Genomic DNA, 23,156 nt, shown 5'->3' on the forward strand with positions numbered 1-23,156 from the left:
ATTTTTCATGTCGCTATATAATAATATGTCACAGTGAGTATTAAATTGACTTGTGAAACAGCACTTTTGACCGTACCTCGATTTTTCGGCTTTTTGTAGCTAATAATTAGATTTATAAATAGCAGAAAAGCTTTTCACGGAAAACACAACGCCAGATTATTAACATTTCAAACAGAAATATTATAAATTCTGGTAGCCTTTATAGATCTTAGCGTTACAATTAACTACAATAATTGCGCTTTAAACTTTTTTAGGGTTCCGTACCTAAAGGTTGCCTAATGCTATGGGTCATTATTACTATCTCCTTCACTCTTGCTGTAACTTTCTTTAACCCTTTAACCGCCAGAGTCTGATATATAAGACATTACATATCCAGCTCATTTCGCCACAGTCTGATAAATAAGACAAAGATCTGATTTGGTTTTTACATCAGATTTATAACTCCCGTAACTATGCCAACCTTACTCTGCGTGGTACAATTGCTGTCGGTGGCGACACGAGCATGCTCGATCAAAAATTGCTGGCGGTTATTAGGTTAATTAATAACTACTTTTCAGTTATTTCGATTTAACTGAACTGTGACGCGGTGGGCAAAGTTATGTTACAGAGCAAAGTTTAATACTTTTACGGTATTAAATAAACATACGGAGGCTGCGGAGCCATCTATTTCGTAGTCAGACACGTACTTGGTCCGTTTTTAGGGATCCGTACCTCAAAAGGAAAAAAACGGAACCCTTATAGGATCACTCGTGCGTCTATCTATCCGTCCGTCTGTCCGTCTGTCACAGCCTATTTCGTCGGAAACTACTGGACCAATTAAGTTGAAATTTGGTACACACATGTAGATTAGTAATCCAAAGATGGAGATGTAACGTGAACAAATGAATTTTAAACATGGGGGCCACTTTTGGGAGGTAAATGAGAAAGTTAAAAAATAAAGTTTTTCAAACTAAATAGTGTTATATATCAAATGCGAGAGCTCGTTTTTAGAATCATAATTTTTTTTTTTTATAATTTTAAAATAAATGCTTAAGTTAGAAATTATTTAAGGTAATAGCCAAAAAAATTACCCTTCCCCCCTTTATCTCACAAACTACTGGGTCTAAAATTTTGAAAAAAATACACAAAATAGCTCTTTACCTATAGATGACAGGAAAACCTATTAGAAATGTGCAGTCAAGCGTGAGTCGGACTTAATGTACGGAACCCTTGGAACGCGAGTCCGACTCGCACTTGGCCGGTTTTTTTTTATTAATTGTACAAAGCGAAAACGAGTTTTTCTACGAAACGTTTGGTAGGTCAATTAGGGCGTAATGACGAGAACTTATCAAAGGAGCTTTTTCGGGAAGACGATAATTAAAAACATAAATTTTAACGAGGCCGATTGTCGATGAAACTGTCTCTTTTTTTTCTCAGTAGAGTTTTAGGGTGGCAAGCTTTTTACGCCACAGGCATTCTTTGTAGGCTTTATATTTAGAGGCGCGTGGAATATTAAATAAAACGAAAGAAAAATCAGTGCTAAATCGTCGTTTGGAAATAATTAGTATCTATTTCAAATGGCAGATTCTCGGCAGATGCCTATACCACTCGGCCACCGGGCCACGCCGTATGCATTTCATCAAATATCAAGCCCATTTTGAATCGACGAAAAACAGTTTAAATTTTCCATCGGCCATAACGAGAACAAATCAAATATTTATTAAGAACGGAATCTCGAACTAATAAATAATAAGCCAGAAAAGCACTCGTAAGTCACTTTCAATTACATTCAAAAACAGAGCGGGATGGGAAAATATGCGAAAATTCCGCTCGCAAAATAAGGAACAAACTCAAATTTATTGCGGTGATAACAGAACTTCGAAAAGGCGGAATAAATTTCAGTCGAGTGTACTTTGACTTGTACATTTTGGAATTACGAGCCCTGGAAAAGTTTTCGGAATAAGCATATTTGAACTTTTTTATGTGGATAGTTCTGAATGGCACAAAGTTTAGGATAGACTTACAATTTTTCATAAATTGCTTAATGTTAAGTTATGCAAATCAATAGGTAGGTATTCTATAACAATAACTCCTATTACTAATATTAAACGAATAATATAATCACTACATAAGTAGTATAAAACAAAGTCGCTTCCCGCTGTCTGCATGTCCCTATGTATGCTTAGGTCTTTAAAACTACGCAACGGATTTTGATGCGGTTTTTTTTAATAGATGGGTTGATTCAAGAGGAAGGTTTATGTATATTTTTGTTAACCCGTGCGAAGCCGGGGCGGGTCGCTAGTTATATTATAAACTAAAATTTTATTTTGGTTTAATGATTTTACACTTATATAAACAAGACCAGTTAAATTAGTGCAAGTGGTTCAAAAACTCGCGCAGATAGAATATGTTGAACTCGACTTTTGTCAAAGTTACTTCCGGACTACGAGGACAATGTTGTCTTCAAAACGTCTAGTTACTCGTAGTATGTATTACCAAAGTCCATATCATGTACAGTCACCTGCAATTATATGTTACTCTTTGAAGGCCGCCAAAATATGTGACACGCTCTTATGACTCTACAAACAGGATCGTCTCAGATAATTTTTCGGCCTTCGTTGTGTAACATATTATTGCAGGTAACTATACTCATGTACAAAGCTCGGTATAACGGTATACATCAATATAGACGCCCAAAAATTTGCATGTACATTGCCTACTTCATAAAACACCAATCCATTACAATCACCATTGCCAGTTAATGTACGAACCACAAAAACTCCTCGAATTTTTGTCGCCCCGGGACCTCAGATAAAGCCTTTATTACCTCACGCCGCTTATTTACAGTCTAAACTCCGGCACATTTATTAAAACGGTGATAACACGCTATTTATTGTCTCCTTGCCTCCTTAAGTCGTGGAAACACGCGAGATTTTTGTAGGTGTGATGTCGGAGAACAATATTAATGTACGTGTAACATACAACGGTTTTGGACGTTAAGTAGTTTTTAGTTTTACGCGCGCTATATTGTTGATTTAAAATAATGATAATTGTTATTCTGCCTATTCATGGGTGGATAATATCATAAATATCATAATACCGGAATTTGTGACCCAGGCAACAGTATACCCAGGCAAAATAAACGTGACCCAGGCAACGGTAACCATGGACACCATGAAAAGAAAAAGTTAGTTACATTTTCTTTTTGAGTTGTCTCCGACTACTTTATACGTCGAAATAATATTTTTGAGCTTAATAAATTTGTAAAACTTTTCAGACATAAACAAGTCTTTAAAGTTATTTAAACTAAACGCTAAGCTAAGTGGCCTAAGTACCTATTCCAAAGTCAAAGTATTCAGAATAAGGTAAGTATTTACGTTTCTTTACTTTGTAATTTGTATAGTTATATTGTTGTAAATACAGTAAAACACTTGTGCACAAAAACAATTTTTTTAGGGTTCCGTACCCAAAGGGTAAAAACGGGACCCTATTACTAAGACTCCGCTGTCCGTCCGTCCGTCCGTCCGTCTGTCACCAGGCTGTATCTCACGAACCGTGATAGCTAGACAGTTGAAATTTTCACAGATGATGTATTTCTGTTGCCGCTATAACAACAAATACTAAAAACAGAATAAAATAAAGATTTAAGTGGGGCTCCCATACAACAAACGTGATTTTTGACCGAAGTTAAGCAACGTCGGGCGGGGTCAGTACAGTACTTGGATGGGTGATCGTTTTTTTGCTTGTTTTTTTTTTGCTTGTTTTGCTTTATTTTTGTGATGGTGCGGAACCCTCCGTGCGCCAGTCCGACTCGCACTTGGCCGGTTTTTTTGCTTGTTTTGCTCTATTTTTTGTTGATGGTGCGGAACCCTCCGTGCGCGAGTCCGACTCGCACTTGGCCGGTTTTTTAATATCTTTGACATGTATTTCTTGTAGGTACTATACATTCACTCGAATACGAAAACTTACAGTACATCCTGTTATGTTACCTAGTTCTGTGCTATGTACCACATAAGTAAATAATGAACATAACTGAATTCTCTATTGCAGACCTCAATAAAATAAAACGCTACAAATCACAATCTTAAAAGATACTAATATCATCCGGTTATAATTTAACATCAATTAGGTACTTGTTATTTTAGATGACCGCAGACTATAAACACAGGGCGCTCCCGTTTCTAACTTTAATGAACCTTTACCGAGGTTGTAAAATGGGTGGAGATTTCGACCGTAATTCGCCATTTGTCGCGGTATAAGGCTAATTGGAACGCGGACTTCGGGTTTCATGGTGTTGATTAACAAATGTGCCTATTTTCAATTTTATACATACTATATACGGTACAGCCTTTTAATTTTAATAAACTTCAAAAATTAGATCTATATACGATATGGATCGGAGCTGTCATTGTCAAAAGTGACGTTTCTTCAAACAAACAAACAGGCTTTCTCCTCATGACCTCCCTTTACGGATACCTAAGTAACTGGTCAGAATCAGTTCCAATATACGCGTCGACTTGAGAACCTCCTCCGTTTTTTTCGTCGATTAAAAATTAATTGGTACCTACGAACCATTTTTAGGCGTAGTATTTTTAGGGTTACAACGGGACCCTATTACTAAGACTCCACTGTCCGTCTGTCTGTCACCAGGCTGTATCTCGTGAACCGTGGTAGTTAGTGCCGGTTTTTCCGACAGACGACCTCCGGATTGATAGCTGTTCAGTGTTCTGCTCGGCTTTTATATTTAGTGATCCGATCCAGTTTATCCAGTTTATGTTGTTATTGTTGTTATTGGGTGTGTTGTGTATTGTTTACACTGATCCTCGCTAGAAAATTCCTTGTCGCAAAACAGTTTGTGTTGCCAAATTGCGTCCACCTCGCCATCTCATTTCCGTTTATCCTTTCAGCGAAAATAATATTCTCTTTATTTTGTAACACCAAAACTTGTTATCTCGTTGTCTTTGATCATTTCCCCTCGTTAGCAAATTCCAACACCGAGTTGCTTTCTTGTACGCAAATATAGTTAATTTCACATTACTTTGCTTTACACCTTTATGAAATGCAACACTGTTGTCATTAAGGAACATTTGCTAGTGGAATTTGTGTCTTACGTAGCAGGTGATACAGATCAAAGTATGTTGTTTAGGTTCACAGGTATTAGCGCCTTTGACTCATTAATACAAAGGAATCGCTACAGGGTCCCGTACTGTCATTAGTGCGTTTTAATAACATGCGAGTTGTATTTAGTATGCTGAAAGCTTGGTTTAAACAGGACGATATTATTATAATAATAGCATCTGTATTTTCAAAGCGTTTGGGTAAACTGTAACATGATTTTGGGCGTCTTAGAGCAAGTTTATATTAGGTTGAAGCCGTTGAAGGTTAGATTTGATCGTTTTATTTACCGTCCAGTTTTATAGGAGGTTCTATCAGTACATAACGTCGCTATATTTAAAGATGCACCAATTTTAACTACAATTATTTCAAGTTATTACATTTATAACAAAAATAACATAAGAAAGACACTATTTTAACCCGCGGATGACAAAAAAAAAAGGATTTTTGGTAGGTACCTAATCAAGAAATAGTTTTTAACTATCAAATATAATTTTGAAGTTCTACCTCAATTTATCAAACCCTAAACAATACCGCCTACATCATTTGTATCCAACACCTCAGAAATACGAGCCCCAACAGTCGTTCAATCGATCGTTAGCGACTGAAACTGTCCGAATATGAAGTGGCACTTCGCTCAATTGATGAATCACCCCCGTCTGCTACTTCCGAAAAGAAAAACGAAGTAAGTATCCTACTGTCATGAATATACGCCCTGTTCCAATGGAGTAAAGCGCGATAGAGAATAACATTTATGATCTTGGCTGTTCGTATGTGATTTTTCCTAAAGGCGACATAACAGCTATCTTTGCGTGTGAATGTGTATTTTAGGGACTCTGGCCAAAACGGATATATTTACTATCCTACCGCGCATATAACCGCAAGCGACTTGAAATTGACATACGTACCTACCTACCTACATTATTTTAAGCAGTAAAAAAGTGCCATTCTATATTTATGATTCTACAGTTAGATCTTAGATGCAATACATTTCAATTGCCTTATAAAAACATAATCCAATCGAGTACCCTGGAATTACATTTATCTGCAATCGATGCAACCCATAATTTCTTCCAAACCGAACTCACACAAATATAGACTCAGTTCCATAAACACAAGGTTCAAAATTATGACCAGCAAGGCATCCCTACACTTTTCAAAAGCAAATAGTGTTAGTTGGATAATTGACGCAGTGGCAACCCTAGGGACGGTAGGGATGCACCCTGTGCAATCGTTCGTACGAATTAGAATAATAAGATTTCCCTGCAATTTGAAATATTGAACAGTGGAAGAGCATTTCGACGTAACTTAGTTTTTTTTTAAAGTGCATTCGTTTGCATAATGAATTACGATTGTGCGCCGAAATTTGTGTCGTGTTAGGTGTTATTAGGTGAATAAAACGTAGTACCTTCTACGCTTTTATTCAATTTTCTTCCATAAGTCGTTGAATTTGTGTAGGATTCGTAAGATTCGTATACCAGCGATGATTTTAAGTTCCTAGCTTCAATCTTTCAGGCACAAAAACTTTCATCACAGATTATATAATAGTAGTTCTCTTTCGTCTAGTTCTTACGCCATTAACATTTTCACAAGGCATTGTACTTGTTATGTTATTTTATGGCAGTGTTTCTACTTAACTAATACGAGGCTTCTTTGTTTCAGGTCTCGACGCAGAACTTTACTACGTGCGAGAGGGCGTGGTAAACACCTACGCGACAGGCTTCATCGTGCCAGTGCCTGCGCATATAGCAGATCTGGAGTTTATGTGGCAGTCTTTGGGCAGGAAACCAGTAAGTTCCTTGCATTTTTTTTATTATTAGTATCTTTAGCGAGACCAATGGTACGCATATAATCGCAACATCAACCAGCACCTTCAGGGATTTTAAGAATCCGGTGTCGGTAGTAATCTTAATGAAGCTTAGAAATATTCTATGTGCCTGGTCACGAAATATTCGTCTTCTACGATTGAAAATCCAAGAAATATACGAAAAAAAACCATCCGTTTTTGATTGCTGAAACTAAAAGCAATCGCTGCCTTGTCGATGAAATTATCAATTTTGTTCGTTGTTCGAGAAAACGCTAGTAGACGGAATAGTCCCTATGACGGAATTAGTCACATTGACCTGCCCTAGTAGCACGGTCGCAGTTTTATCATTTATCACCATGCCTGTCACGTTCTAACAAGTATGTAAGTGCGAAAGTGACGGGCTTAGTGATAGTGGATAAAAATGGAACCGTGCTGAGCCCGCTGAATCGACTATTTAATCATTTACAATCGACTAAACACGAACAAATCTCTATCAAAAGTTGATAGGCAGTCATTTTTGCACGTAGGTACCAGATAATCAAGATATCTTGCGTATACACAATTTACACATTGAAAAGCATTCTAGTGTTATAACTATATTGAGTGATATAAGTATATCAGACAAGGTGTCGTTCAGGTGTACGACAGGTTGCATCATAGTTAGGCAGGAAACCAGTTCGATTGAGAGTATGGTGGACAGAGGCAGATTGTTTATATGTACATACCACTTTGTTCTCTAAACAATCTACCTAATAAATAAACTATCTATAATAATCTACTTAAGGAAATAAGAAGGATTATTGTATAGGCACTTCTAACTTTTACCCAACAACTCTTAATTTAATCAAAATACTGCCCAACTCTGCTAACGAAACTATTCATTGCTAAGTATTGGTTTGCTTACTTGAGCCTCTAGTGATAGTGCCACTTACGACAAACAACGACTATCTCTAGTAAAAATAAACTGTTGTATAGCACACAGGTACAGTAGTACCTAGACGTTTTTAGTAAAAACGTTTTTAGTAAAAACGTTTTTAGTAAAAACGTCTAGGTACTACTGTACTACTGTACTACTGTAAAACTTTTTACACACAACAGACCTGATACATGCAAAGGCAGGCGACTCCGTGCTTCCAATTTGGCGTAAATGCTATACCATTTACGAAACAAAAGGACGGCATTCGTTTTGGAATGTTCTAACGAGCTTCTGTTGAGCACTTTGCCCACCATAGCAACCGTAAGCGACTTTTGAAAATAAGTTTGATTTTGGAATGTATTTGTTCACAGACATCAATATAGTGGTTGGTTATAGATGGTAGGATCCTATAGATGTGCTATACGCGTGCCTCCGTGTGACTATTGGTCGAGTTTATTTGTTGCCCACGATAATCCACACAAATTTACGTTGGGGAATAAAAAAAATGTCAGACTGCGACAAGGACAAACATTAATATAGCGCTTTTGCTGCTACTGAAAGATACATAAGACTATCCCGTTCGGTCTTTTCCCCCCAGCCCTCATGCCTGATCCAGTTATACTAGATTCATGTGGTTGGTAGTTAGGTAAACATCCTGTTATACATATCGTTTGTTACAGCTACCGTACGTCATGGACATAGACTACGAGAGCCGAGGCGCGATGCTGCCACCGCAAGTCAACATCTCCGAGAGGGGGATGGTGCCCACCAAGTTGCAAGCTTTCAGGTAAACACGGCCTAAGATGTGGCTAGAGTGAGCTTATAGGCGAGTTTAATGGTACTTCCGTCTAGGTTTATGAAGAGTTACCTAAGCCTTTCTATAATTTTCGTTGCCAATTTAATACAGATGTAGTGCATAATTGTTTTCCATCGTATTTTCTCGGAAACGTTCGTACTCGTATTTGTCATGTCTACTTTTAGTCAACCTCAGTACTTTTTGTACCGAGACTCTGTAATTTTTGAAGGATTAAAATTAGACAGACCAAAAAAAGGTACTGCTAGCTAGTAGCAAATAGGTAGGTATACCAAGCAAAACATAATTAACGTAAATTTGGAAATCATAAAATGAATAATTAAAAAACTCAGGCAGATAGTAGTTTCGCGCATATGTCGTAGGTATTTGTCATAACGTTAGGTAAGTAAGTGTGCAAAGTAACCATTTCCTGAAGAGTTTCTATTTTGTGCAATACGATCGAATAAGTGTATTAACAATATTTTTTGAGAATTCTCATTCCGAAGATAATCAAAAATATATAAAACCACCCATAATTCGTGCTGCCTACATGTTCCAACTACACGCTACTTGGGCATCGCATATTCGGAAAGAGAAGAGTCGTGGAATGTATTGGGCGGACTCTTTCCGCACAGACTCTAGTTTTGATACATTTATTGATTGATTAAAGTGTTATCATCATCATCAGCATCATCCTGTCCAGGCCGGTTTCGGCCTCGGCGACTGAGTATGTATAGTCTGGCATAGAGAAATATAGTAAGACAAGAGTGCTCACTCCATACATCAGTTAGACTATTAATTTCAGTGTTTACATCTAGCATCGAGTAGCGGAACTATCAGTACTGCTACTTGACAATAGATGTAGCACCGACCGGAAAGTCTTATCTCAACAGCATAAGACTTTCCGGTCGGTGCTACATCTATTGTCAAGTAGCAGTACTGATAGTTCCGCTACTCGATGCTAGATGCTAATAGTCTTTTTGGTACTAAAGCTGATGTATGGAGTGAGCAATCTATGTATTTTTTTCTCTATGGTACTGGCTACTGACAGCGACAGTCGTGTGTTATATTGATACATAGATTCGTTTCAGAGTGCGCTTACCCTGCACTGGTAGCAGAAGCGCTGAGATCCTGGTGACAATGCAACTGAACATCTCGGCTCCAGATCGCGCCCACAAAGATGTACGGCTTTTGTTTAAAAGGAACAAGATCTGCTTGAAAGGTAAGTGACACTTTTACTCAAGACTCACACAAACTCGCCGCCAAAAAGCCGCTCCCATCGAAGTTACGCTCTCAATTAAAAACCGGCCAAGTGCGAGATATTTCTAATACGTTTTCCTGTCATCTGTAGGTAAAGAACTATTTTGTGTATTTTTTTCAAAATTTTAGACTCAGTAGTTTCGGAGATAAAGGAGGGGAATGGTCGCACAGACCGGCAGACAGACGCACGAGTGATACTATAAGGGTTCCGTTTTTTTCCTTTAGAGGTACGGTACCCTAAAAACGATATATTTTAATTACTATGAACTTGGCATAAACATTTTAATTTACCAATACCTACATGTATTTTAGTGTAGTTATAAGCACGATTATGTATCAGAGTTCTTCTAACAAACTGTGCTACTATTGTCGCCTGGCTGACGGGACAGAATAACAACAAGAGATAGTTGATTCACACACTTCGTTTCACGTTGTATTGCCTAGCAGTTTAAAACTTGCCTACCAGCTAAGGACATAAAATAGTGAAAAATATTCTGCCATTAGCAAAACTTGAAGGCAATAGCCAAATCTTATTGGTAATTCAATAGTCTAATAAAACAATGAAGGATCCTCTTACAGGCAACTTTATTGCAATCCCTACTCAATAAATTATTTTACAACTACCAATATAAAACTGGGAACAATTTTACAAAGTTCTACACTTTCCCTGGCCATAATAATAACAGTAAATCAACTTGGCAACATTGGGAATAGTTACAAAAATAGAGGGTGGGCTGCAAAGCAAAATAGGTACCTAGTGAACATGGCTACCCCATGTTAAAGAGCTTAAGGTATGTCCACACTTGTGTGCTTCTATGTTCGACTTAGGTTTTTCTTAAACGCATACCACAAAGTCATAGCGGATGACCTAAAATATTTTAAGCAGCATGCGTCATAATTACAATAAAATGTCACGCACTGGATGCAAAAGAAGACGATTAGGGATCGAAACCAGTTTTTTGCAAAAACTTCGAGATAACCATATTTTTTTAATTATTTTATACTCGAAATGTATGACTCAGTTGTATGTTTAGGAAACGACTTCGACTAGATTGCCCAATTAGACATGAGATAATTAGCAAAGAAAGAAAAAATACCGCTTTCGTACTTACCCATACAAAAAATACCTGTATCCTATCCCTGAAGGCTAATGAAAATGTGATGTGTGTGATGTGGACATATCTTTACACGCTTACTGCAACTTTCTTTCCAAATATTGTACTCGTACAATTTCAAAAAGTCCTATACACTAAGGCGTTCCTAAGGAACTATAACTTTTTACTTGCATTATTGTCTAGTCAGTTTACTTGACAAATTGGGTACCGTAAAACGGGGTGAGTAGGTTTCGCGGGGAGAGGTGGGTTATTAATGGGGAGAGAAGGTTTGTGAGGGGGTGAGAAGGGATTTTGAGCCTACTGCTACAAAAATAATGTATTCCAATTTAAAATGGAGCTATAGTAATACGCATAATAAAAAAAATCGATCCAACAATCTTCCAAAATTACCTTTGTATGAAAACCCCTCTCACCCCAAATACGAGGTACTACGGGGTGAGGTGGGTTTTCCTCTTTATCGTCAAAGTTATGAAATGGGACTACCCAAAATAAAATAAAAACTAAAATACAAACGTCCGGAACACTTATTATATACACCATTCAGTTTTCATGTGTAAAAATAAAATGTTATCGACGTTTGAATTTCAGTTTTGACCCTACTCACCCCATTTTACGGTACCTGCTACATTATTCTGTACCACTATCGAAGTTTCGTCGTTCTGTGAGATATATGTGGTGTTTTATTTGTCAAATAAGGAAGCATTTGGCGATGTTGGCACGGGATGAGTCATTTTGCATCCGGTATGTTTTTCCGAGTGGGGTGATCTTTCATGTTTTTTAGCTGTGAATAAAACTGAGTCTGCCGCAAAATATTTCACAGCATATATAAGGCCGACAGCTGACTTGGACGTTTTTCGGCAAAATTCTCGTGTTGCTTTAAAAGTAATTGTTATAAGTAAAGAACAAGGATAAAATGAAAACTAGACGAGTTATCCTTTGTATTATAGTACATTCTAAAGTAACTCTGTCTGTCTGTCACCTCTTCGGCCTGCAATCTTCGTAAAAAATCTGGTACTTTGGTCTGATGCAAAATGAAACTTAATTTGGGTGCTGGGAAAGGATAAGTACTTATAGAAATATATTTTATCCCAGAAATTATCCCGGGATTGAAAAGAGGGGTGGAATTTACTATAGAGTGAGATATGGCAGTACTTATTCTATACAAACGAAGTCGCGGGCAGAAGCTACTTTTTATATGGAACTAGCGACCCGCCCCGGCTTCGCGGCGCGGGGGTTAACAAATTATACATAAACCTTCCTCTTGAATCACTCTATACATATTTTTTTAAAACCGCAATAAACTCCGTTGCGTAGTTTTAAAGATCTAAGTATACATAGGAACAGACAGACAGCGGGAAGCGACTTTGTTTTTACACTATGTAGTGATACATAACTCAAAGTTGCTTTACAAATTTACACAGTAGCCTACCCAACTCTAGACAATAAAGCAATAACTAAACTTTGTAACTAGAGCTATAGTCATAATTTGTAAGATACATATAAGATATTATTTTATCTTCAAGTTCCCACAGCGATCCCTAATCAAATTGTCACATATAACGAACGGCCATAGTTCTCCGGCCTTGAACCTGACGGGTACACACGTTGCCTCGAGGCTTTTCATATTATAAATAGTTTGGTCAGTATATAACCATCAGAAAAATGTCAGTTATTTATGTTATGTATAAGAAAAGCTATTTTCGATGAAGAATCCGATAACCGACCTACAGAGTATTTATAACTTTACGAAGTAAGTAGTTTTTTTTATGACCTACATATTTTTAATAATAATTATGTTTTTTTTTGACATCTGTCAATCATGAATAACTTGTGTCTCTTTGTAAGTGTGTCTTATAAATCTTATAATCCCTAGGCTACCGCCACTGACTAATATCTATAACCTTGGCCTATATTTTAACCCCCTAATTTATTTAAATGAAAAAAAAGATGCGTGTAAAAACGGTAGATTAACTTGAAAATATTATATTTGGAAATAAAGTTAAAATGAAAAAGATGTCGTATATCAAGAACAAATCTGAAAAACCAAAGGCAATCTCGAACTAATACGTTCATCCAAAATCCTTTCCGCGAATACGAATCCCACTAAATGAAATATTAAGGATAATAGAAAAACTTTGCAGGGGAGCGAAATGGCTAAATAATAACTCGACAAAAGGTCTTAAGCGCCAATATATTTTAACGAAAATACGTCCTTCACAACGGAGTTAGAACGAAACAGGTAGGATGAACGATGACTTACATCAGGTCGCTAAAAGAAATTTCTGTATACTGAAATAAGTACTATATGTCATCTAATATAAGGTTGAAATTGCAAGGACATTTTTAAGTAACATGAGAGCTTTCGAGTGTTATTTAGCACGTTATTAAATGTCAACGACAACGCTCTTTGAGATATTGATACTAGCTCCAGACATTTTAATTAAGAATCAAGAGGTAATATTATCCATGTATATCATCGTATATTAGTTTGAGCGAGGATATTGAACTTTTTCACGTGCCTATCGTTATGTTTTGAGGTTCAATGTGTCTATATATTAAAAAACGTCCAATGTGCATCGGGTCGAAGGTTCCGTACCTCTATTTTTCCTCTCTCTAACCTCCTCTATGTCATTAGGTAGGGGGAAACCGGGAGACTTGCCCACATGGGAGACTCAAGTCTCCCGTTGTGGCACTTCTTAAATAAAATGGTTCAAGTCTCCGACCAGGGCAAGTCTACCCGGTCTCCCCTTATTCCGTGTTCTATTATTTTCTAGGTTTATTAAAAACAATCAAAACAGGCACCCTGGGCGTCACATCTATACATATAATAAAGCTGAAGAGGGTCGAAAGTCTGTACATGGAAGATATTCGAAAAAAAGTTGGTTGGGGATACTTAGAATCGATAACAGAACACGTTCCAACAGTTTTTAGAATTTTTGTCTGTTTGTCTGTTTATCTGTTTATCTGTTTGTCTGTTTATTTGACCGCGCATCACGTGAAAACGGCTGAACGGATTTTGATGCAAACTTTACTAATCTGTCAAGAAACTCCCAGGCCCTATTTTAGGCTAGAAAAATTCAACCCCTAAAAGGGGGGGTGGCCACTACACTCAATTAAGTTATGTTTGCACCTGAATCTTATGGCGCTAACTTAAGAAAGTGGTGCACACTTTTTTTTTGTGAATGTACTTTGTAAAAAAAACAACATTTTTCTTAGTCAATGTCAAACGTCTTTGCAAATACATATTAAATCACATTTATAGACGGGTCTATCGCGGGTTTATTGACAATAATTAACATTATGTGAAGTGGGTGGTTTGAAAATATGATGTCTACCCCAAACTTTTTCATACACTTTTCGTCGGGTAGTTGCACAAATCTCTGTTTTGACATTTTGTTGGGACATCAGTTAGCCGCGACCATGACCAGTGAAACCTGTGTCGAAACGTCGGTAAATCTATACATATAATAAAGCTGAAGAGGGTCGAAAGTCTGTACATGGAAGATATTCGAAAAAAAGTTGGTTGGGGATACTTAGAATCGATAACAGAACACGTTCCAACAGTTTTTAGAATTTTTGTCTGTTTGTCTGTTTATCTGTTTATCTGTTTATCTGTTTGTCTGTTTATTTGACCGCGCATCACGTGAAAACGGCTGAACGGATTTTGATGCAAACTTTACTAATCTGTCAAGAAACTCCCAGGCCCTATTTTAGGCTAGAAAAATTCAACCCCTAAAAGGGGGGGTGGCCACTACACTCAATTAAGTTATGTTTGCACCTGAATCTTATGGCGCTAACTTAAGAAAGTGGTGCACACTTTTTTTTTGTGAATGTACTTTGTAAAAAAAACAACATTTTTCTTAGTCAATGTCAAACGTCTTTGCAAATACATATTAAATCACATTTATAGACGGGTCTATCGCGGGTTTATTGACAATAATTAACATTATGTGAAGTGGGTGGTTTGAAAATATGATGTCTACCCCAAACTTTTTCATACACTTTTCGTCGGGTAGTTGCACAAATCTCTGTTTTGACATTTTGTTGGGACATCAGTTAGCCGCGACCATGACCAGTGAAACCTGTGTCGAAACGTCGGTAAATAAAGGTAATAAAATAAATTTCGAGATAGGTCTATAAATGTGAGTTAATATGTGTTCGAAACGCGAAAGTTTTTAAATAGGTATTAAGTAATTGTAAATGTCAAACAATTTGGGACTTGCATTTTAAACGCGTTACCATACCTATCCGAAAAAAACTAATTTTTCGCGAAATTCTCGCAACGTATTGAGGTTACAAGGTAGCACGGTCTCAGGAATCTGAGGAAGAATCGGAGACGTTCACGCAGTGCGAAGAACGGTTGACCGCTCAGCGGATTCGCACGACAGACGCGCTCGACGGTAAGTACTGCGGTGCATCAGCGGGTACTGGAGAGCCCAGCACACACATTAACCTACATTAATACTATTGTTCTGTGTTTAAGCACTGACAGCCTGGACGCTTCGGGCCTTCCTCCCTACGCGGAGCTCGGCCTTGGGCCTTCGCACTTAGACAGTTATACTATTGTTCTGTGATTAAGCACTGACATCCAGGACGCTTCGGGCCTTCGGCCCTACGCGGAGCTCGGCCTTCGGCTTTCGCATTAGATATCCACACCAAAATTCAACCATTGCGGCGGTGTCCCTGACATAGCCTCTCTCAATTTTTTCTATCAAAAAAATTCGCGCTCGCTACGCTCGCGTTTTTAACTTTTAAGGTTAAGCCTACTTTGATAAAGGTGGCATTCTAGGCACCCTACCGAGCGACTACTACTACGACTGACACTTCGGGCCTTCGGCTCTAAGCGGAGCTCGGCCTTCGGCTTTCGCATTTAGACACTGATACCATTGTTCTGTGATTAAGCACTGGCATCCTGGACGCTTCGGGCCTTCGGCCCTACATGGCTCGGCCTTCGGCTTTCGCATTAGATATCCACACCAAAATTTCACGTAAACCACTGCGACTATGTCCCTGACATAGCCTCTCTAATTTTTTTTCTATCAAAAAAAATTCGCGCTCGCTACGCTCGCGTTTTTAATACAATTTTAAAGGTTAAGCCTAATCTGATAAAGATGGCATTCTGGGCACCCTACCGAGCGACTACTACTACGACTTAAGCACTGACATCCTGGACGCTTCGGGCCTTTGGCCCTACGCGGAGCTCGGCCTTCGGCTTTCGCATTAGATATCCACACCAAAATTTCACGTAAACCACTGCGGCTATGTCCCTGACATAGCCTCTCTAATTTTTTTTCTATCAAAAAAAATTCGCGCTCGCTACGCTCGCGTTTTTAATACGATTTTAAAGGTTAAGCCTAATTTGATAAAGGTGGCATTCTGGGCACCCTATCGAGCGACTACTACTACGACTTAAACACTTACATCCTGGACGCTTCGGGCCTTTGGCCCTACGCGGAGCTCGGCCTTCGGCCTTCGCATTAGATATCCACACCAACGTTTCACGTAAACCATTGCGGCTGTGTCCCTGACAACATTACTCCCATCTCTCAATTTTTTTTCTATCAAAAAAAATTCGCGCTCGCTGCGCTCGCGTTTTTTATACGATTTTAAGGGTTAAGCCCTACTTTAATAAAGATGGCATTCTGGGCACCCTACCAAGCGACTACGACTTAGGCCAATTTATAATTAAACATTTTTTTACACTGTTAAAAGTAATCCCCGGTACATACATATATGTAGATATTTAGTTGTGCATACATAAACATAACTGTAAATAAAGTGTAAATACTCGGCCTCAAGTTTTTGATATTTATAATATTCTCCTTTCCTGTAATCTTACTTCTAACTAATATAATATTAGACCTAAATTCGAAAGTTTGTTAGGAAGTATGGATTTCTATGTGTATAAATCTTAATTTTTCATGCTCAGAATGATTTGACTGGAGGACAGAATTGGATGATATTTGCTATGGACATGTTTTGGATAGGTACACTCAAGAACGTAAAAATACAAAAGTAGTACTGTATTGTCCGTTATACACCTTTTTTTTTTTAAGAGGGGAAATGCTTTAAGCATACCACCCGGCGCGGGGACGGGCCGGGATGGTTATGTGGGACTCCCTGTTGTGAGCTAATGAGACCCCAGGTTTACCCACTAAAACCCCTCTGTTGCCGCCTCGCTGCTATAAGGCGAGGTCCCAGGAACGCCGAAGTACTCTTCCGCAACCTCGCCAGCGGCCGTCCGGACTCGGACCCGACTCTTGGGGAAATCACCCCTTCACCTCATTGGGCGCGTTGGCTACACATCGCGCCTGCCCACGCAGGGGTCCGTTATACACCTACTATAACTCTGTGTCGTTTAAATCACGTCTAATATTGGAATAAGGGCGAAAAAAACTATTGGTTTTGGAGTGTAGTTTTGTTTAGTGGTAAGTACCTACCTAATTGTAAAATATTTTATCTGGACTTCAGTCCGCTAATCGTATCCATCTGTCAACTTTACTTCAAGTTCCACCTCCAGGGGAGAGAAAGAGAAATTAGGGATGAATTAGCTTACTGACACAGACCGAATTCCACGCGGGCGGAGCCGCGGGCACAGCTAGTTTCCAATAAAGAAGAACTCGACAATATTAAAGGTTTCAATTTTCAAGTACTCCTTAAGGCATTTATCAAAACGGCCAATTTTATACACTCCACAAATCACTCCCTCGCATTCTATCCTCCGAGTGTATCCAGACTTCCAGAGGGATGAAGACGTGAACAGTGAACACACTAAACTAATTCTATCAGCATGACATTTACTTACTGTAAATACCTATAAGAACTTTTGGCATAAAATCACACATAATTATGAAAAGCCATATTCTGCTGCCAAGGGTTTTTTTTATACAATACTCTGGGTAGGGTTACCTATAAGACTTATGAATCTAATACCTACTTCATTTATGCATGTATGTTTTTTCTTTGTGTTTCACCGTAACGTCAAAACGGAGTCAATTTCGGTGAATTAAAAGTCAGTTGTCTCGTTTTTTTCATGTGGGTCATGTGGGTGAAACAGCCTAAAATAACTAATTTAACTAATTGATACATTTTAACTGAATTTGAGACCTCGGAAGTTTTGCTAAAAAAACTAATTGGTTTTCATACGTTTTGCTTGTAATTAGGTTTTTCAGAGGTGTTTAGACGAAAAATCCTTTTCAAAATTCACTAATGAAATGATCTGCTGTTTTGGTTTAAATAAATCCAAAACTCGTGAAGATCAGGTTATAAAATATCTCATTAAATGGGAGCTGACTTACTGTGCATAGTATTATTACTGTGGCGAAGACTTTAAGGGACGCACCCCTCCTTAATGTGTTTACAACGAAGTATCGATTGTTCTATTGTGCTTTTATTTGACTTGTAAATTTTATGTTTCTTTTTACACGCTTGTTATTATAAAAGATATAAGTACTTCGAAAATTTTGTAAGTAAATGTCAAAAAAATTGGCCATTAGTACTCGTTTTTGAGTTAGGAAGCTCGAATTTGAGTATAGGACAATTAACCATGATATAAATTCGTATATCAAGGCTTGATCCTGTTTTAGGTTATTGGCATTCAAACACTTTCAGTTAATATTCAATTCTGTCGTTCATACCTACTACAACATACCTACTTTATGTTGCAACCTAAAATTAAAAACTAGAATTAAAAACTAAGCATAAAAATAAACTATAGATAAAAAATTTGGCCCAAATCGCCGTCCATTGGCAGCGTGCCCAGAAGGCTGGCAGCATTGCCACGTTGTATGGCAATGCTGATCCGCTGTGCTAGATATGACCCAGCCCTCTGGTCACGTGTCAATCCCACCAACCTGTGGCTACATTCTTTAAAGACTCTGTGAGCGCTTTCCCCCCAAGGCCCCATGGTCTCAACCCCAAACGGCTCAAATATGCAACCACTGTTTATGGTTGCATATTTGCGCCGCTTGAGGACCTCGGCCGAATTGGCAGCCGAGCCAGCCTTAACTGCAGTGCCATGGAGATGGGACAGCGCTAGGGTATCAGCACAGGTTGCGTCCCAAACCAGCGGCCGACCCATCTTCCATGGCACTATATTACGTAAATAAAAACCTCACAAAAAACTTCGACGGAAGTGTTTAAAACCCACATAAAGGGCTAAACAAGAAAATAACTTTCTTAAACGCTTTACGAAATCTAACTTCGAAACTGTACTTAAAAAATTGGTGTCAAGATTTTCGCTCCAGCGAAATGATTACTTTCAAATTGCTTCCATAAAGTGATTCAGTTTCTAATATCCTTTTAAATAATGAAAATTTAGTCGCGAAAAGTTATTTTGGAGCGTGGGAAATTTTGAATGGCTCCTTGCGACCTTAAGCGGACGGAAGTGATTTTATAATGAAGTAAAATTTATGATTCTGAGATCGCGTAATAACTAAAATGATAAAATTCAATGAAAATAATGAAATTGATTGTGTAGTTCAATTAAATTTGTAATTATCGGTCCGAGGCAATTCTCATGCTGTTGATTGAAAACGTGACTTACGGGGAACCTTTAGAAAAGGACAGCACGCGTTTCTTATATCAGTGATTGAACTAGTGGTATATATTTCGAAGAACTATTCTTTTAAATTCTGATTATTACTTACTGCCCAATTAGGATTATACGTCATGTAAAAGAAATTTGTAAAAGAAAACCAAACTGATAGACGCCGGACAACACGCACTACGATTAAAATGGCGATGGGCGGGACACGATACGGGTAACCGAGTGGATGGGCCCCACTGGTAAGAGGAGCAGAGGGAAGCCAAAAGAACGCTGGATAGACGAAATTCAAAAGAAAGCTAGTAGAGACTGGATCTTGAAAGCGCAGGATAGGAAACAATGGAAACTGATGGAGGAGGCCTTTACCCTAACTGGGGCCATGTGACACTCACTTACAAAAACTATAACTATTACATTGTTATATAACTGTTTATATTGTATTTATTTCATGTGTTTAAGTATGTTTTAACTATGTAGTTACATGGCAATAAAGGCTTTATTTTATTTTATTTTATTATAAAAGAAATTTAATGGTTTCGGAATATAATTTACTTTACCGGATGCTTACCGCTTTCCACTGTAACGCTGCAATTCCACTGTTGCGGAGATGAGTGAAATCGTGCGGGAGTTAACCAATTAGCATTCGTTGTAATCACCATCCATCCACGCGTCAGTGGAAAGGTCTTAGACAATACTCGTATTCCTCCTCTGCAAATAACGTGATCTAAAGTGTGTGCTCTAGAAGATAGGCATAGCGTATCAATCAGTATAACCGTAGTGAATGAGACTTCGCTTTATAAATACCTCTCTCACTACCCACCAATAAAAGATATTTTATTCGCTACTTCTATTAGTTACGTCTGTTAGTTGAAACTTTATATCTGCATCTCTCCCCCAGGTCTGTCAACAGTAGTCACCCACAACGAGACAGCCATGCTGGCCGGCGACGCTGCCCGTGGCTCCAGCGGCGTGGCCTTCGCTGCCGGCGGCTGCGCGGCGGCAGCGCTGGCCCTGCTGGCGGCGGCGGCCGCGGCGGGCACGCTTTACCGACGGGGCGGGAAGGCGCGCCATCATGATTCTATACAGTAAGTTTATAATAAGCTCGCTAGAGGTAGACCAATATAAGTCTGCAACGGTTTTGATAGAACACGCAGTGTAAGTGTTATTTTAAACGTCAAACTTCTATGAAATTATGACGTGTAAATAACACTTGTACTGCGTGTGCTATCAAAATCGTCGCAGACTTATCTTGGTCTAACTATATTCGAAAAACATAGCAAACCTTTGTAAAATTTCGTTTTTCCGTCAAAACTTGGAGGATATAATCAAACGGAGACGCCATGTCTGTAATTTTCTGTACAAAACAGTCTGCCGATTTTTGCGGGGGAGGGGAACGTCAAATGTATGCGTAACGTAAAAATAGCCATGTCAGATAAACGTCAGTCCATACATTGTGTATGACCGTTGGCCGCCTATTTTCGACAGAGGGGAAAGCCTGTTAATGGCTACTCCGTTTAGTTGTATCCTCCAAGGGTCAAAATGACAGATGGGACCAAAGATTATCAAAGGCTTGTGAGATTTGACAGGCGTTTATGCTAACGCCATAAATGTAAAGGCCTGTGCACACCGGATGCGTGTGTGTAACGTGCGAGTGAACGTTAGCGTTGTTATATGCAGATCCTTATGAAAGACGGTATACCGCTTGCGTGATGTGTACGTATACACGTTTCCAATATTTTAGCGCACGAAAGAGTTTAACATATGTATCACTTAGTTATAAAATCTAAACTTCCTTCAGAATAATATGTGTGCTGGACAATGAAGAAATAAAAAAAAACCATTTAGTTTCAATTACATCGCTTTTCATCAAATTTTATTGTTCAATTTGTTTATAGTCACAATGCCGAACAGAGTCGTAATAAACCCATAAACGTTTATATTCGAGCTTTTGTCATTTCCAGTTCGTTTTATGGACATTGCTTTTATTTGAATTTATTGTGACACAGTTTTGTTTTATTTTACTCTTATTTTCATGTAGGTAGGTAGGTACATAAACTGTTTTTTTTTGCAACAAAATTAGCTTTTGACACACTCATTTTATATTGATGAGAACCTGGAGCCATCATATCACATAATTTCAAAAATTGTTATGCTACTATAATATAGGTCACATTCACATCATAAGTAATTTCTGTGTATGCTACCTATCTCTGGGCCCGATTCAGATTTTGTAATAGATATCTTTTAAACATCGCCAAGATACGATAACGATATGTAACCTGTCAAATTTGACATTTCCGCGATTCTGGAGATACTCTTGAACGATTTCCACAAGATATTACTTAGAGATCTAATTTACATCTAATAGATATCTAACACGATCTATCGTAAAAGTGACAGTGGTTGCCCGAATTGCGCTGCAAAAGAGAACTAGTACGAGTCGTCTCTTGTGAATATCTTGAAGTTCGAATACGGCAGAATCTTCAATTCACGGCGCTGCTCATTTCGTAGCGCTACGCTACGAATCGTAGCAAATATCGGTCAAAGTACGTGCATTACAACTATTCCAGACCATACAGTATACTATTAAGGTAAACGTACTAGTGCTCGACATGGTAATATAGATGACACCCTGCTGTCACCTCTATTGAAAATGACTTAAGTTTCAAGATGACATGTAATGGGACCGCGTCGAGCACCAGTACGTTTACCTTATAGTTTGTAAACTGACATTCTATGGAACTTGCTAACTATGTAAACAAAAGTCACTACTAAATTGATATAATAAATATATTTTCTTTTATTGTATGTTTCTACCCATGGGCCAGGTAAATAACATAATCTTTTATACAATTTTCGACACAGAATTATTTACTGTCTACTACTACCTACCAACCTATTAATACCACTTTATTGTTGGTGTTATCTGCTTAAGTTTTTCCTAGCAAATGTTAAAATGTATTAAGCTATTTGTGCCGTAGAACGTTTAACGGACTAAAAAATTTAGGTACTAACAATCGAAATTTTTACTTTTCATTCGTTATCAGTTGGCTGAAATTCACCCCAGACAAAAATATGAACAAAATCCTGTTTATTACCATAACCTTAATACAAGCGTATACATTTACTGAAGAAGGAATATCATTTTCATCGAACAATTCCACTTTTCCTCGATATTTTTCCGCGAGATTGAAATAAAACTCAATTGTGCTCCCATGCGCAAACTTGCTTATAACTAGAAAACAAACAATGCCAGAAATTGGTTTACTTGAAACTTTAGATGGATATTAAATGAAATCCCGAAGATTATTCAAAAGTGGGCAAAGTTAATTCCTTTTTAGGTTATTACATATTCGGAGTTAAATTGCCTGTCGTTACGAAATTATGCCGCTCTAATAGGCAATTAAATCTAAAATTTTGGTGTATAACGAAGGAGTCACAATCGTTTTTAGACATTATAATAAGGTAACGATTTGCCTTTGAACATGCCTAAAATTTGGCTTTTATAGTGTATTTATTTTACTATACTCGTAAGAAAGATGAATGAGTGTTAATATTTTAACTAACTAACTAACTATTACGGCTCAGCGACCCAAAGAAGATCTTGGCCTCCGAAACGAGAGCAC

General features: G+C 38.0%; 1 protein-coding gene across 1 annotated transcript in view; it reads left to right on the plus strand.

The window, feature by feature from the left end:
- LOC134647324 (tyrosine-protein kinase Dnt) overlaps window positions 1-23,156 on the plus strand; it is a 62,348-nt gene that overhangs the window by 28,478 nt on the left and 10,714 nt on the right. The window contains exons 2-5 of the mRNA XM_063501629.1: window positions 6,757-6,884; window positions 8,498-8,604; window positions 9,702-9,832; window positions 20,429-20,615. Coding sequence (XP_063357699.1) covers window positions 6,757-6,884; window positions 8,498-8,604; window positions 9,702-9,832; window positions 20,429-20,615 — 553 coding nt within the window. The remainder of the gene's footprint in view (window positions 1-6,756; window positions 6,885-8,497; window positions 8,605-9,701; window positions 9,833-20,428; window positions 20,616-23,156) is intronic.

The sequence above is a fragment of the Cydia amplana genome, chromosome 4, assembly GCF_948474715.1.
Source record: "Cydia amplana chromosome 4, ilCydAmpl1.1, whole genome shotgun sequence".
NCBI lineage: Eukaryota > Metazoa > Arthropoda > Insecta > Lepidoptera > Tortricidae > Cydia > Cydia amplana.